At 38.7% G+C, this 18,042-nt stretch overlaps 2 protein-coding genes across 6 annotated transcripts in view; both read left to right on the forward strand.

Moving 5' to 3' along the window:
- Positions 1-18,042, forward strand: part of LOC129442973 (NACHT, LRR and PYD domains-containing protein 1 homolog) — a 69,756-nt gene that overhangs the window by 493 nt on the left and 51,221 nt on the right. The window contains exons 2-4 of one of the 5 annotated variants that reach the window (XM_073855835.1): positions 3,852-3,868; positions 4,480-4,596; positions 4,714-4,758. In XM_073855835.1, the coding sequence (XP_073711936.1) occupies positions 4,482-4,596; positions 4,714-4,758 (160 nt within the window). In that variant the 5' untranslated portion in view covers positions 3,852-3,868; positions 4,480-4,481. The other 4 variants (XM_073855844.1, XM_073855847.1, XM_073855833.1 and 1 more) reach the window with 4 other exon arrangements.
- Positions 4,790-8,790, forward strand: LOC129443413 (NACHT, LRR and PYD domains-containing protein 1 homolog). The gene is made up of 4 exons (XM_073871630.1): positions 4,790-6,678; positions 7,944-8,018; positions 8,136-8,225; positions 8,538-8,790. The coding sequence occupies exons 1-4, from the start codon at positions 4,997-4,999 to the stop codon at positions 8,788-8,790; spliced, it is 2,100 nt and encodes a 699-aa protein (XP_073727731.1). The 5' UTR covers positions 4,790-4,996.

An 18,042-nucleotide genomic window follows, 5' to 3' on the forward strand; every position in this document is an offset into this window, starting at 1 on the left:
GTATTTGGCAGTGATATGCTTTGTTTTTTATTCATTCAGTATGTTTAATGTCTATGCGTGTTAGTTATTTGAATATGTACTTGGATTCAAATGTATTTTCATGCATTCACAACCAGTAGGACGAGCAGTACAGCCAGCAGCAGAGTGACTCCTAATGTAGCGCCTTTCTTTTCTGTTCAAAACCGGATTTATTTGCTTTGTCTAATGAATCTGTTTTATGTGTCAGTCAAATGGCTATTAAGGCTTGAATTGGAAGCTCAGTGCATCTATATGCTACCCGCCTGCTCCCGCTTACATTATAATATCAAATGAAATATTTCCAACAGGCAGCTGACCAGCCACTATTGTGGGCGGACTTTTGACGGGCACACTCCTGCCTTCCGCAAAAGGAATTATATAATTATATAAAATTATATGTATGCATTCACAACCAGTGAACTTTGACGCGCACCCTCCTGCTCTCAACAAAAGGATTTATATTATTTTTTACTCTTCATTTGTGCTTATGGATGTCTTCCGATAAAACATCATCATTTTGTAAACATTTATCACGTTTAAGGTGCTTAAAATCAAATGCTCACAGCCAGCCAGTGAGAGAAATCATCTGTACTGGATGCATTCAGCCGCCACCATTTTGCGCAAACTTTTGACTGCTCTTCACAAAAGCAATTATATTACTTTTATTCTTCATTTGTGCTTATGGATGTCCTCCGACAAAACATCATCATTTTGTAAACATTTATCATGTTTAAGGTGCCCAAAATCAAATGTTCCGTAATGGATGCACTCACAGCCAGCCAGTGAGAGAAATGATCTGTACTGGATGCATTCAGCCGCCACCATTTTGCGCAAACCTTTGACTGCTCTTCACACAAGGAATTATATTATTTTTATTCTGATTTTGTGCTTATGGATGTCTTCCAATAAAACATCATCATTTTGTAAACATTTATCACGTTTAAGGTGCTTAAAATCAAATGCTCTGTAATGGATGCATTCACAGCCAGCGAGTGAGAGAAATGATCTGTACTGGATGCATTCACAGCCACCACCGTTTTGCGCAAACTTTTGACTGCTCTTCACAAAAGCAATTATATTGTTTTTGTTCTTCATTTGTGCTTATGGATGTCTTCCAATAAAACATCATCATTTTGTAAACATTTATCACGTTTAAGGTGCTTAAAATCAAATGCTCTGTAATGGATGCATTCACAGCCAGCCAGTGAGAGAAAAGATCTGTACTGGATGCATTCAGCCGCCACCATTTTGCGCAAACTTTTGACTGCTCTTCACACAAGGAATTATATTATTTTTATTCTTCATTTGTGCTTATGGATGTCTTCCAATAAAACATCATCATTTTGTAAACATTTATCACGTTTAAGGTGCACAAAATCAAATGCTCTGTAATGAATGCATTCACAGCCAGCCAGTGAGAGAAATGATCTGTACTGGATGCATTCAGCCGCCACCATTTTGCGCAAACTTTTGACTGCTCTTCACACAAGGAATTATATTATTTTTATTCTGATTTTGTGCTTATGGATGTCTTCCGATAAAACATCATCATTTTGTAAACATTAATCACGATTAAGATGCTGTCTGTATGATTCTCGATGTGCCAGTGGGGATTGTGATAGCTGAAGATTGGACGACTCTTCAACCCCTTAACTCTGTGCATTCCCTTAATTAGAATAGAAATTGAGATTGTGATTACATATGTACAATTTGGATATATGTTTCGATATTGCTGCAAGTATTGTATTTTTACTCTTATTATTTATATTTTGAGTAGCACTTAAATGTGTTACTGCGAAAAAAAAATATTTCTGTTATCTTTCAGTAATTATTTTTATTATTAAGAGTTTACAGTGCAGATGGATTACACCCATTCAAAGCATATGTTGAACATTTTAGAAACTTAATATCTTTAAGAAAATGTCTTTATTCTATGTGGGTTTGTAAACATTTACAAAATACAATCGTTGCTAATTAGGAAAACCAATACATTATGTGGTCTGTGATTTTATTAATGCACTATATAATTTTGAATCTATACTGTCATCTAAAATATGTTCAGAATTGTTACAGCAGAGTTAAAGATATATATCGGAGCAAGAAAGTGGCTGGTTGAGCTGTGCATCCAGTTGAGATCATTTGCTTTTAGGCATCTTAATCGTGATAGATGTTTACAAAACGATGATTGATAAATGAAGGACATCCGTGGGGGCAAATGCAGAGTAAAAAACAATGTGGTTCCTTTTGTGAGGAGCAGGAGGTCGTGTGTTAAAGTTCGCGCAAAATAGTTGCTGACTGAGGTGGCTGTAAATCCAACCAGTTCAGATCATTTCTATTTTAAGCACCATAAACAAGATAAATGTTTACAAAACGATGATTGATTATTGGAAGACATCCATAAGGACAAATGCAGAGTAAAACAATTATATAATTCCCTTTGTGAAGAGCAGGAGTTTGTGCTTTAAAGTTCGCGCAAAATAGTGGCTGACTGAGGTGGCTGTAAATCCAACCAGTTCAGATCATTTCGTTTTTAAGCACCATAAACACGATAAATGTTTACAAAACGATGATTGATTATTGGAAGACATTCATAAGGACAAATGCAGAGTAAAAAAATAATATAATTCCTTTTGTGAAGAGCAGGAGGTTGTGCTTTAAAGTTCGCGCAATAGTGGCTGACTGAGGTGGCTGTAAATCCCACCAGTTCAGATCATTTCGTTTTTAAGCACCATAAACACGATAAATGTTTACAAAACGATGATTGATTATTGGAAGACATCCATAAGGACAAATGCAGAGTAAAACAATTATATAATTCCCTTTGTGAAGAGCAGGAGTTTGTGCTTTAAAGTTCGCGCAAAATAGTGGCTGACTGAGGTGGCTGTAAATCCAACCAGTTCAGATCATTTCGTTTTTAAGCACCATAAACACGATAAATGTTTACAAAACGATGATTGATTATTGGAAGACATCCATAAGGACAAATGCAGAATAAAAAAATCGTTAAAAAAATCGTTAAAGTTCGCGCAAAATAGTAGCTGACTGAGGTGTGGTCCATCCAGTTTAGATCATTTGTTTTTAAGCGCATTCAACGTGATAAATGTTTACAAAACCATGATTGATTTTCAGAAGACATCAAGAAGCACAAATGAAGATTAAAAAAATATGATATATTCCTTTTGTGGATAGCAAAACAGTGACTGAGCTGGCTGTAATGCAGTTCAGATCATTTGTATTTAAGCACCTCAAATGCGGAAAATCTTTACAAAATGATGATTGATTATCGGAAGACATCCATAAGCACAGATGCAGAGTAAAAACAATATAATTCCTCTTGTTTGGGTGTGCATTAAAGTTTGCACAAAACAGTGGTGAGCTGCATGTTGAAAATATTTCGTTTGATATAATAATGCAAGTGGGAGCTTCAACTCCAAGCCTTAATAGCCACTTGACAGATACATACAAAAAAATCCATATTACAAAGCAAATAAATCCGGTCCCGAACAGAAAAGAAAAGCAATAAACCAGGCGCTTCGCCACTCCGCCGCTGGCCGTAGGCTACCGCTCCTCCCACCGGCCGCGAAAGCATGAAAAATAGTTAGACATCAAACACACTGAATGAAAGCATATCACTTCCAAATACGTTAAACTATTTTTAAGCAATTGCTGCCAGTGGCAGGGATAGCGGCTGCCAGTGACAGGGATGGCGGCCGCCAGTGGCAGCCACAGTGGTTGAGTGGCAGGCCACGTGACCCACCAGTGGTTGAGTGGCAGGTCACGTGACCCGCCAGTGGCTGCCCCTGCCAGCCAGCTGAAGATTGAACCCCTACAGGAAAGTTACGTGTTTAAGGTACTGTACGCTTTGAAAACATGACGAAACTGAAATAAGTTTCTAAATAATATCGAGATAAATAATATCTTGTTTTCACTCGATATGACTGTAGTGAGACATCTGATTTTTTGCTAAGCAAAGATAGAGAATAAGAAGAGAGATGAGTTTGAGGGAGGTAAGACTTGATAAACAAACTCGTCAGGTCAGTTTTAACGTTAGATATGAGATGTAAAAAATCTCAGAAAACCCTCGCATTGTTGCTACGACAACACATTTGTGTGTCTTTGTGTATTTAAACAGTTATCTCCATTATTTGTGTCTAAGGTCGCACATTGCTTCCGGTTTGTAGTTTGACTAACGTTATATTTGTTTGTCTTTGACACATTCGTTCTTGGATTTTACTTGGGAGCAGTTTTGTATACTAGAACATTTTAATATTTACAGCATCTATTTTCAAATTGTGGTGTGTTTCCTTACAAAAACAGAATTGTTATGTTAGTACATTAAACTTGTGGTTATTTTAAAGAACTAGTTGCACCAGATTACCACATGTTAATATGTCTATTCATTTAGCCTTGTATTATATTGTATTATTTGAATATGTTGCTTACATTTTCCTTATTTTATAGAAATGTCTAGACCTCATAATGTCAGTGCTGTGGCTCAGACTGGAAGTCATATTACCGCACCTATACTCACTTCTAATACAATAACAGGCGATGTTTACATAACACATAATGCTTCTGGTAAGACAAATTTGTGTTGTGTAAGTTATTTTAAGGCTGAGATTTTATACCATATGTAGATATATTATTACGGAAACAATAAATAATTTCTTTAAGCAAGTGTTACATTTTCTGTAGGTATCAGTACTTACCACCAAGACTCTGTGAAAACACAACCATCAGGTGAATGATAAGTTTGATTGTTTGACTTTCTTTTTAAAAAGATTTAAAATATTAAATAAGTAATAGTATTAAATTTTTAAAAAATAGCAGTAAGAGCAGTAAAAACACCTTGTGCTTTAACATTTGTATTTATGGCATTTTTAAAAAGGTCTTATAGTATATCCTGTAGAAAAATAAATAGATGTTTTAACGGACTCTAATCAAAGACAATAAACATTTTATTTCTGCAGCACACCCCATGATTTGTCAGTATAAAAAGCTGATTTGCAGTGAGTACCAGCATGTTACAGAGTATAACTCACTGCCTGGAGAAAATGTGCTGCTGTGTGAGCGCTACACTGAACCTCTGATCATTCAAAGACATAGAGATCAAAAAGAAAGAGAAGAGGAGATCTCCTCAAAAGGAGAAAGTTTCCAGAAGGTCCTCAGCTCCAGGAGCAGTCATGAATCTGTCCTGAACTCTCTGTTTCACACAGATGACCATGGGATCACTCCTAGAGCTGTCATACTGCAGGGTAACTCTGGGAATGGAAAATCTTTTGCTGTGCAGAAGATCATGATGGACTGGGCATCTGGTAACCTCTACAAAGATCAATTCGATGTTGTGTTTCACTTGAAGTGTAAAGAAATTAACTGCATTCCAGGTAAAAAAAGTTTGCTGGAGCTCTTGAGCTGGAGTTGTGGTTTAACTTCATATGAGATCTCACAGATGCTCCAGCGGTCATCAAAGAGAGTGCTCTTCATTATTGATGGGTTTGATGAACTCAGACTCACACAGGACGTTTATTACATGACATCACCCACAGATCCAGACCAGAGATGGAAACCTGTGCTCACCCTTTGTGCCCTGCTGAAAGGACATCTCCAGGCGAACTCTTTCCTCTTGGTCACCAGCAGATCAACAGCTACAGACACTTTAAGCCGTCTGCTCAAGAATCCTCAGCGTTTCACTGAGATTATGGGCTTCTCTGAAAGGGGGGTGGAGGAATATTTCCAGAAGTTCTTTCAGGATGAGGAACTCTTCAGGAACGCTTATACGTTTGTGAAGTCAAATGAAACCCTGTTCACTGCCTGCTCCATTCCTGTTATCTGCTGGATCATCTGCACAACTCTCAAGGAAAGATTTAAACCAGGTGTCGAGGTAATAAGTGGTTTAGAAACAACCACATCCATATATGTTGACTTTGTATTAACTTTACTGGACCATCACAGTCAGGGTTTGAATCAATCTGTGCCAGATCTGCTGAGGAGTCTGGGTCAACTGGCAGAGAAAGGGATGCAGAAACAACAAGTTCTTTTCGATGTGCAGACTGTCTATAAAACAGTGCAAGATCCTGCATGCTGTCCATTTCTGTGCAAGTTTCTCTTTAAAAGAAGAATCCAGCAAGAGACAATGTTCAGCTTCATGCATCTCAGCTTTCAGGAGTTCTTCACTGCTCTGTACTATGTCTGTCTGGATAAAGACCAGGCCATGATGAAACTTAGCCAGACTTGTTATTTAACTCATAACATGTGTCACCCACCACAGTTGGCAGATGTGGTAAAGTTTGCTTTTGGTCTATTAAATAAGAACTTGCAATGCAGATTTAGGAGACATGGACTGTTTGTTCATCGAAATGCACAGGCCTATCTAAAAGATTGGCTCCTACGTGCTGTTAAAGGCTCATATGGTCCTATAACTACATTTTTTTTAAATTCTCTCTACGAACTCCATGAAAACATTGTTGTAGAAGAAGTTATGAAGGTTTGGAATAAGATTGATGCATATGCTACATACTTCAGAAGAACAGATTGTTGGGCTCTGCTGTACTGTGCTCAGTGCTGCCACAGCATAAAATATATCTCAATCTGTGATTGCAAATTAACACCTGACAAGTTGTCTATGATTTTGCCTGCTCTCCAGAAGTGTGAGAAAATAGAGTAAGTATTATGATCCAAAACCGCCTCTCAGTAGGTATATAGACAGTTACATTCAAGATATATTCAAAGTCAGGGTCAATCCCAGGGAATACGAAAACTGTACACCTGGCAAATACATGAAACATGACACTAAATCCTAAATTCTATGTTTCATTATCATGCTGCCCATGGAATGAAGCTCTTGCATTCTAAACAAATGCCAAATACCTTTTACGCCAGATATAGTCAATTGAGGAGAGCAAAAATAAAGTATTAAATTAAATAGTGACACATTATACCCAAAAATAGTGGACTACCAGTAAAATTTATAAACAATATAGTGATGCACCGATGTATCGGCTGCCGATATTTATTGGCCGATTTTTGATGAATTTGAAACCATCAGCATATCGGCAATAGCACGAGAAAGGCCGATACCAATTGTTTATTAATTAACTATAAAGAAATCCATTATATGTAAAAAATGAGTTAATGTTGTTAATAAAATAAATGCTGAATAGCAAAAACCACCTTTGAAGGTTGTCATGCTGTCTTATTATATTAGTTTTAGCTTAATTTGTGTCTCTCTTATTATGTTGGTCATGTTAATGAGATCAAATCCATGTTCAGTAAAAATTATTTGATGCAGAAATAAACTAGCTAATAGACCAACTGTATAGTATTGTATACAATCGGTATCTGCATCGGTATCGGCCCGAAGTTGTCTGTTTAAATCGGTATAGGCCCAAAAAATCCTATCGGTGCATCCCTAAAAATAAATTGGGATCCAAAATTGATGGACACTTTGACCTGGCCATGTTTTGCTGAAGTGTTTTTCTTTAATTGCTATGTGACCTTTTTACACCACAGACTGAACAAAATTAAGCTTTTTTGGTTATTGGGTTGCCTAAATTGGTATTATCTAATTGTGTACTTGCAGTACATTTAATATCTGACAGCTACTCAACCTAATTCATGTATGAGAAGGATGGTCAAAACCAGTTAGATATCAAATAGTGTAACTCTGAGTTCATTGTGATCATGTTAAAAATGTTGAAGGTGTATATGAATACATTTTGGTTTGACTGTATGTCATAGACTGGTCAAACTAGCACAATATGAAGGTAAATGTTGAAACTGTGTGTTTTTCTGTCTCTGTTAAAGAACTCTAAATGTAAAAGTGAGTGATATAACTCAAATAAGTTGTTCATAAGTATAATTACATTGTTAACATGTCATGTAAACTACATTGTCACTACAGTAATGTTCTGAATTTTATTTCGAAGCTTGGATGTAGAAAATCCAACAGACTCTGATCTTGTTGATCTGATGTGTGCAGTCACAGGAGGACAGACCCAAAGGTAATGTATTTATAATATCACTTACCTAAAATAAATATTTTAAACACACATGCACTTTAATTCTTCAGTGTTGGCATTTAGTAACTAAACCTTTTTTTTTTTGTGTGTGTTTTGCAGTATTTATGTTTACTCTATAAACACCAGTCCTGCGAATGAACATTGTTCTGTCAAATCATTACATCTGTCAGTCAGTAATGAAGCATCCAGGTGAGATGTTTAATAGCAGGCATAGCTGCTTAAATAGACTTTTGTCATGATTACCAGAGAAAATAACAAAATTTTACCTGTTTAGTAGCCACAATACTTTTGTAAATATCTCAGATCTATCTAACATATAACCAGCTGCCAGTAAAACACTATTAAAACAGAATGTACTGTAAAACCTACACTGTTAAATAGCATTTAAGATCTCTTATCACCATTAATGACCAAAGACTAAATATTGTTAGTTTACAGACTCATAATACCAACATACTTTCAGTTGCTCTTACTGATACTTTGTTTTCATTTTCTTTTTAGTGTCCGCATATGGTTTTGTTATAGCAATGTGGTACGGTCACTTGGTCTCACTTTACCACGGTCAGAGGCTATCGACTGGGCAAAGCTTTTTCAAATATTTCACAAGACAGATTTGGATGCCTTTACGTCTGCCATCTATTCTGTGCCTAAACTAAAAAGGCTGGAGCTGGAGGTTGGCTGTCTGAATGAAAGCTTGTCTATTTGGAGTCTCTCCATCAGCCACAATTGCCACAGTGTAAAAGAACTCAAGTAAGAAAATTATGTTTGTATGTCAAGTCAAGATGATGTATATAACGCCTTTTTCATAGGACACATTTTCACTTGAAAGGTGAAGAAAAAAACCCACAGAAAATGGAAAAAGTATTACATATATAGTATATAGAGTTAGGCATGGGCCGGTATAAGATTCTGGCGGTATAATAACCTTTCGAAAAAATACCACGGTGTTGCGGTATTGCCATTGCAACACTAAAATGTGTTATTTTCAAATGCCAGTTAAAAATGAAGCCTTTAAATTATAATATACTTTCAAAAATATATAATATTTCCGTAATTAAATGTAAACATCAAATCAATCACATGACTTAATGATTTAATGAATTTTGTATAAACACAGCTCATACATTAGAGACGGTATCACAGAACATTTGGTTTTGAAACCTTGACTGTTTAAATCCTCTGTATTCATTGAAATCGGTAACCGGCCCATGATGCCTATAGAGTAGAATATTTTGTATTATAACAAATTTTATTGTCTTCATAGAAAGATTATTATCTATTAAAATGCTTTATACTTTTCTGCAACTATCGAATGTTCAGTCAATTAATTTTATGAATAACAGGAGTCATGTTAAACTAGACAAGCCTTTCCTTGGAAATTGCAGGAGTTTTACATTACATAAAGAATTTTCAATAATACCATGAACAACTGTGTAAGGGCGTGTTCATATTTCATATTTGCTTTGAAAATAAATGTTAATGCTGCCACCCAAACTTTGTTGCGCGCTAGACAAGTGAACCGAGATCAGTGAATGGGTCTCGGTCCGCTTTCAAATGAATTCTGGTGTGGTTTTAATGATATGTGAATGCATTTGGACCAGAGAAAGCGCAACAAACAAAAATCAGGATGTAATATTACAAGACGCAACACTCATGATGGCGGGATGAGCAGTACATGTGAAAACAAAATGAGCAGAGGGCAATTTGGAGCAACAAAGAGATAAAAAGCCTCAACAACATTTGGTCCATTGAGCATATTCTGGAAAAATGCACAAAATGCTTGCGTTTTTAAAATGTTTAATGATAGTAAAGCTGGTAATAATGCCACCGTATAAAGATGCATAAAATGAGCATGTTTACTCCAGCATGTAGCATTGATGCTGTGAATGTTTGGAAGTTCCGTTACATAAAAATGTTTAGGTTTCGCTGATAAATGCCAGTGTGAATGCGAAACAAATCAGGACTTATTTTGCAGGTTTTCCCACTTGGGGGTCATGGAGGGGTCTAGAATTGTCATCGTGGGTGCGTGTCCGCTGTGAGAGACATAGTCTGAAAAAGATCCAGAAATCACAATGTATAATTTTTTTACCTATTTTTTTGTATGATACAGCTGCAAATAAGTATTTTAAAAAACTGTTTATCAGCTAGAATTCTGACCCTCAAAGACCTGTTAGTCTGCCTTTAAAATGTCCACCTCCACTGCATTTATTATCCTAAATTAGATGCACCTGTTTGAGGTCGTTAGCTGCATAAAGACACCTGTCCACCCCATACAATTAGTAAGAATGCAACTACTAAAATGGCCAAGACCAAAGAGCTGTCCAAAGACACTAGAGACAAAATTGTACACCTCCACAAGGCTGGAAAGGGCTACGGGGAAATTGCCAAGCAGCTTGGTGAAAAAAGGTCCACTGTTGGAGCAATCATTAGAAAATGGAAGAAGCTAAACATAACTGTCAATCTCCCTCGGACTGGGGCTCCATGCAAGATCTCACCTTGTGGGGTCTCAATGATCCTAAGAAAGGCGAGAAATCAGCCCAGAACTACATGGGAGGAGCTGGTCAATGACCTGAAAAGAGCTGGGACCACCGTTTCCAAGGTTTCTGTTGGTAATACACTAAGATGTCATGGTTTGAAATCATGAATGGCACGGAAGGTTCCCCTGCTTAAACCAACACATGTCCAGGCCCGTCTTAAGTTTGCCAATGACCATTTGGATGATCAATAGGAGTCATGGGAGAAAGTCATGTGGTCAGATGAGACCAAAATGGAACTTTTTGGTCATAATTTCACTAAACGTGTTTGGAGGAAGAAGAATGATGAGTACCATCCCAAGAACACCATCCCTACTGTGAAGCATAGGGGTGGTAGCATCATGCTTTGGGGGTGTTTTTCTGCAGATGGGACAGGGCGACTGCACTGTATTAAGGAGAGGATGACCGGGGCCATGTATTGTGAGATTTTGGGGAACAACTAGGGCTGGGCGATATGGAGTGAAAATTATATCTCGATATATTTTGCTATATCTCGATAGCCGATATATATCTCGATAGCTTTGCGTGGAAAATACCCTTCCCAAAAAACTACTGCAAAACAAATATGTCAAAATCCACAAGGGCTTTTTAATTGAAGTGCAAAGAGGTAGTTCACGTAGGAACAAAGTGCTTCTGGAACATTTAAAAAATATATAAAAAAAATTATACTTTAACTAAGAAAATACACATTGTCTTCTTTTTATTAAAAAATAAAACAACTCAACTTCAGATATTAAGTTTTTGGTAGACGTTGACAGTTCTTAGTATTTTTTCTGAAAACCCTCAGGAGATAAGGGTATTTATCCTGGAGTGACAGGTTTTAGGCGGGGAACACTTTAAAATAATGTTCATTAGTTAACATTAGTTAACTACATTAGTTAACATGAACTAATGATGAACTGCACTTATACAGCATTTATTAATCTTTATTAATGTTAATTTCAACAATTACTAATACTTTATTAAAATTTGGTTAACATTGGTTAATGCACTCTGAACTAACATGAACAACCAATGAACAGCTTTATTTCTATTAACTAACATTAACAAAGATTAATAAATACTGTAACAAATGTATTGCTCATGGTTTGTTCATGTTAGTTAAAACATTAACTAATGTTAACTAACCCAGATAGCAAAATCTGCCTGGCCCACCACCGGGCCACATATTTGCTTGAGTTCTGGCCCAGTTCTGGCTGGGTCCCCGGCCCAAAACTGGCCCACACACTAAAAATTGGATCAAACTGTTAAATCTGGGCCAGTTGTGGCCCACACCCAGTAAAATAGATCTTACATACTGACTTGGCCCAGATCTGGCCAGCACACTGTAAAGTGACCTAAATTGTTTATTTGGCCCAGGTCTGGCTAGCACACTGTAAAGTGACTTAAATTGTTTATTTGGCCCAGGTCTGGCTAGCACACTATAAAGTAACTTAAATTGCTTATTTGGCCCAGACCCTTTGTTTTATGTGGCTGACAACATCTGTATGGTCCCTGGGCCAGATGTGGCCCAGAAACTGGTAAATATTGTATATTTTTTATTTTTCAAGAAAAATACACCCATTTAAGAAGATTAAGAGCCTTTTATTAAAAAAAGTACACACATCACATTAATGTGAATTAACAGTTAACAAATACATAAATATGAACATGTTTTAACATGTACCAACAATTAACCGTAATTTTGAACATATTAATTCTTAACAAATTCAGTACACTTTACAAAAACCCAACAAATACAAACAGACATATATCTCTTACACAACACATTTTACAAGCACATAACCCACTTTATAAACAATTTTAAAGGGATAGTTCACCCCTAAAATTATAATTTTCTCATAAATCACCTACTCTCGTGTCGTTCCAAACCACCAAGTGCTCCGACCGTCTTCAGAACACATCCCCAGAATTTTTTCATGAAAACCGGGAGGCTTTTGTCTGTCCCGTTGACTTAAGTTAGTCTCACAATCCGTTTCCCAGAGGAGAGTGAGAGACATCGCCAAAGGGGTCCATTTTCCATTAGTAGTTTAATAATAATATTATGAAGTGACAAGAACACTTTGTGCACAAGAAAATAAAATGAATGATTTCAACAATTTGTTCTCCTCCCTAGCCGTTCAAAGCGTATTCAAGACCGGACTGCGGCGATGCTGCTGACATCACCTGCGGCTCTCGTCACTTGCTGATGTGGTTACCACATGTGTTTTTTTTTTGTTTTTCTACGCTTTTTTTTAAGCATAATGCAAACATTGTAACAATACTTAAACAGCCCAAATAAATGTACAAATTACTTGGCAGCCTATTTTGTCTGTATGCTGGCAACTACGTCAGCAGGTGACGTCAGCAGCAGGTGACGTCAGCAGGATGCGCCGTAGTCTGGTCGTTAACAGGCTTTGAATGACCAAGGAGAAGAACAAACTGTTGAAATTTTTTTTCATTGAAATATTGATGGAACACTGAACTTTTTGGCAATGTCTTTCATTCTTTTCTGTTAAACGGATTGTAAAACTAACTGAAATCAATGGGACAGACAGAAGCCTCCCAGTTTTCATCAAAAATAGCTAAAAACGTGTTCTAAAGACAATCTAAGCACTTGTTGGTTTAGAATGACAGAGGGGAAGTGATTTATGATAAAATTGCAATTTGGGGTGAACTATCCCCTTAAGCAATTACAGCGAGACAACATGTAAAACAAATTAATTAACATTTAAAGAAAAAAATTCTCTCTCACACACACACCACACACACACATTGGCATATGTGGTTTCCCGGGACAATTCCATAGACACAATGCATTTTATACTGTACAAACTGTATATTCTATTGCCTTAACTTACCCCAGTCCCTAAGCCCAACCATAACAAAAATCTGTTGGAAGTCTTTAATCTGAAAAAGTACCACTTAGTATTGTGTCCCTGTAAAGCATGTTTATAGCATATTAAACATGTCATTATACCATATTCCCCATAAACCACATATACCAACCCACACACACCTCTCACACACAAGCTAAGTAATTAAAACACCACCACTCTTTTTACAGAACAAAACATTCTCCTTTGCAAACACAGGCGCTAACATACACTAACTGCTTTTCTTTTGCTAAAGTTGTCTCTTGCACCCACCCTCTCGATCGAGCCACCTCTTCATTGTCCCCTCCACAACTGTAAGGGACCTTCTCCGAACTGCATCTTTAAATTAAATAATCCATATTGTCATTGTGAAATCTTTAACATTTAATGAGCATATTAAAAAGAAATGTCTAATTTTTATTAACAAATAATTAACAGATATTTACGAATCACTACCTCTCTGAGTTGGAGGTGGCAAATAAAGTCTTTTTCATCCAGTTGAGGTTTTAAGCCAGGGAGTTGTCGGTCGCCCTCTTCAATATATGCCATGTGCAGTCTCGTACATCTGTCCCGCCAATAAGCCCCAACCAGTTAACCTGAAACAGATTTATAGTCTTAATAGTTGGTCATAGTTTCATACAGGACACAGGTCATACACTAGTTGATTGCTTATATCAAAGAGGTGATGCATGCTATTTTTTGTGTGCTAATTTAAGAAAAGTTGTGTGCAATCCATAGAAGTAAACTGTTGTGTGTTTGTTGTATTCCAAGAAAAGAGATTTAAGTTGAAGAAGATAACTGGCGTCATTGTTTACTTACACTGTAAAAAAGTTCTGTAGAAATTACAGTATTACTGGGTATTACTGGCAACTAGCTGTCAGTAACTTACTGTAGATTTTACATTTAGCCTATGTTATTTACTGGCAACAGTTTGTTAAGGTTAAATGAACATGAAACATTTTCAGTCTTTAACATCTACAGTAAGTTACTGGCAACCAGCTGCATAATTACAGCTAATTTTTTACAGTGTAGGATTTTGTACATTTGCACATCGTTCACATGTCTCTAACACTTACACATCAAATGGTGTGTAAATTCGTGAATCTGAAAATATGTGCCCTGCTGAAAAAAACAGCATACCAGCAAGACCAGCATATGTTGTGTTTTGGTGCTGGTTTATAGTGAACACCAGCTAAACAGCCTCAAACCAGCACCATCACCAAACCAGCATTAGCACCAGCATCCCATGCTGGTCATACCAGCAAGTAGGGATGGGACGATTACCGGTTTCACGATTAACCATGATAAAATGTCCTGACGGTTAGTATTATAGTTTAAAATGTAATTATCATTACAACCGTTTTTGATTACCGTGATTTTGAAAACTTGCGGTAACTCCTGTCCAGCCAGAATCAGCTTGACGCAGGCGCTCGCATGCAAGTTTTTGTGCGAGAAGGCGTGGCGGATGCAGTAACAGGTGCACTGTGTTTTAATGCGTAGCTTATGTGTGCATTTGATGTTCTTATTTAAGGTACTGTTCATTAAAACAGGTTCATGCATCTCAGGGCTCCATGTTAATGTTCATTTAATGCAGGGGTGTCCAATACAACCAGTCGATCGCAAATGCAATGCCGGTAGATCACCAATAAGTTAATAACTGTGTATGCTGCTCCACGCCTTCACGAGCTTCGGAAAGCAAAGCGCCAAATTGGCATTATGGTCTTAGAAGTCTTTGAGTTGTTGCGCATTTCTTCTCAAGTGTGTTTTTATAAATATTATGCCTGCCCGCTGCAGCGGAGTTGTCTAACTTCCGAAATTTGGATGCACATACATGCTGGAGTTGATCCACACGTAGGGTGAAGTCAGGTAAAGTGGGACACTTTTTGGTAAATTGCATTTTAAACAACCTAAATCAGTTAGAATGTATTAAAATTGTATGTGTTTTGTTTAAATAGATTGTAATAAAGGTCACTATGGTGAATTTTTTTCAATTTATGAATTTATTAACAAACAGTTCATCTTTAAACATCATCTGACACCCTCTTCAGCAAACTGGAAGCAATCAGGTTGAGTGGGACACTTTGTTAGGAAAAGTGGGACACTATTTTATGGTTAAAATGAACATGACAAATACAATTCCAATAAAGTTTTGACATTGTGTAAAACGTAAATAAAACCAGAATACATGCATTAAAAATGTGTGGCGCATTATGAACCGCAAAATACAACACGGAGACCTTCAACTAATGAATACTTGGAAGAATTTTTTAAAAATGCATTTCTGGAACTAATGCAAAAATTGTAACATTGTAAACTTCACTCTACATTCAATAAATGGAACTTTCCTTTTCCTTTTGGAACATCTTTTTAGAACCTTTTAACAACTTCAGTGAACACATTCAAGACAGATGAAGTCATCGTCATCCATAAGTCCGTTGAGCTCTCCGCAGGACTCATGATACCACCGTTGGCAGTGGCAGCAAGCCACCCATTCATCATTGGCCTTTGGGTCGCTTGCATCCCCATAAACGCCCTTGCAACCAGTACAGGGGTCACTTTCCTGAACTGTTTGCATTGGAGGAACAGCAGCTTTTTGGGGGCGGACACCAGCAGGCTTACGCACTTTGGTTGTTTTTGTTTTCTTTTTTTCTGCTTTCGCCTGGATAAATTTGAAGTGTTCCTGGCTTGTTAGGTGGTAGCTGGGTGGCCTCGCCATCATCCTCTTCTTTCCCCTCTCTCTTGTAGGTACTTCAATAAGGTCTGAGAACCTTACAATGGAAGCCTGCTCAGCTGTTGAAGTGCTGGGTAGAGAGGGTGGCCCAGTTGTGATGGTGGAGGCATGAGGTGCTGGCCCAGTTGTGAAGGTGGAGGCATGGGGGGCTGGCCTAGTTGTGGGGGTGGAGGAATGTGGGGCTGGCCTAGTTTTGAGGGTGGAGGCATGGGGGGCTGGCCTAGTTGTGAGGGTGGAGGCATGGGGGGCTGGCCTAGTTGTGAGGGTGGAGGTATGGGGTGCTGGCCCAGTTGTGAAGGCATGGGAGGCTGGCCTAGTCGTGAGGGTGGAGGCATTGGTGGCTGGCCTAGTTGTGAGGTCAGAGGCATGAGATGCTGGCCTAGTTTTGAGGGTGGAGCCATGGGGGGCTGGCCTAGTTGTAAGGGTGGAGGCATGGGGGGCTGGCCTAGTTGTGAGGGTGGAGGCATGGGAGGCTGGCCTAGTTGTGAGGGTGGAGGCATGGGGGGCTGGCCCAGTTGTGAAGGTGGAGGCATTGGAGGCTGGCCTAGTTGTGAGGGTGGAGGCATGGGGGGCTGGCCTATTTGTGAGGGTGGAGGCATGGGGAGCTGGCCTAGTTGTGAAGGTGGAGGCATGGGGGGCTGGCCTAGTTGTGAGGGTGGAGGCATCGGGGGCTGGCCTAGTTGTGAGGGTGGAGGCATCGGGGGCTGGCCTAGTTGTGAGGGTGGAGGCATGTGGGGCTGGCCCAGTTGTGAGGGTAGAGGTATGTGCGTTCTCATTAGGCTGGCTGGTTACCACCACTTCTTCCACCCCAAAATAAATGTCCTCTTCCGACAACAGAAGGGTTTCTGATGTTTCCTCAATCACCCTTTCAGTGGTTTGGCTTGGCAAGAAAAGGTCAGTTGGAATGACTTCCATGGAAACAGGAAACATCCCTGAGGCTCGGAAACCTGTAGAAGAGTAATATTTATAATGCAATGATGCAAAGTAAATAAGACAGTAAAAACAATGATCCACTTACTGATAATCTTTTAATACAAATAATTCAAGACAATTAATTATTAATAAAAGAGTCAAACCTGCTTGGGCATTCTCAACAGTGGCAGCCTTCTTCCATGCAGGGCTGAACACAGAAAAAAATAGCTGTTTTGGAAGCTTCTTCCCGCCTGTCTTCCTTGTCCACTTGCGTCCCAGTTCCTGCCAGTGGTGTTTCAGACTTCGAAACAGCGATCTGTCTGCTGGCTGGAGGGCGTGGGTGGTATGGGGAGGATAGCTCACTACATGGATATTATTTTTCTTCATGAGCTCCAAGAATTCGAGATTGAAGACATGGCTGTAGTGGCCATCTAAGAGCAGGACATGGGGTCTTGGATCCTCCTTAGGCAGCTGCTGGACAAACCGCTGGCCCCACTCCAGAAACAGCTGGGAGTTTATCCAGCCATTGTCTGACACGCGGATAATTGCATTTTCTGGTCGTTCCTCCAGCCACTCTGCCCTCAGCCTCTTTCCCTTAAAAATTACCATTGTGGGGGTGTAAGTCCCAACCGCATTGAACCCAGCTAGGACTGTTGTCGTTTCTCCTTTCTCCCCTGAGGTTACCTGGAAGCAGGACTTGCCAGTGACCCCAACAACCTTTTTTGAGATGAAATGGTCCTGCAGTCCGGATTCATCACAGTTCCACAGGTGAGATGGCATGTCCTGGATGTGTAGGCGATGGAGGAGTGATGTGTACGTCTGAAACCATTGCTCAACTACTGTGAGATTCATCCCAGAGGCCCTTGCAGCTGAGAGTGATTCTGGCTTGCGGAGGCTCAGGTTTGGATTCCTTTTCATGAACCCCTCAAACCAGTAGTGACCGGCTTTTTGCTTTTCCGCAGAAAAACCAGGGA

The sequence above is a fragment of the Misgurnus anguillicaudatus genome, chromosome 2, assembly GCF_027580225.2.
Source record: "Misgurnus anguillicaudatus chromosome 2, ASM2758022v2, whole genome shotgun sequence".
NCBI classification, from domain to species: Eukaryota; Metazoa; Chordata; class Actinopteri; order Cypriniformes; family Cobitidae; genus Misgurnus; species Misgurnus anguillicaudatus.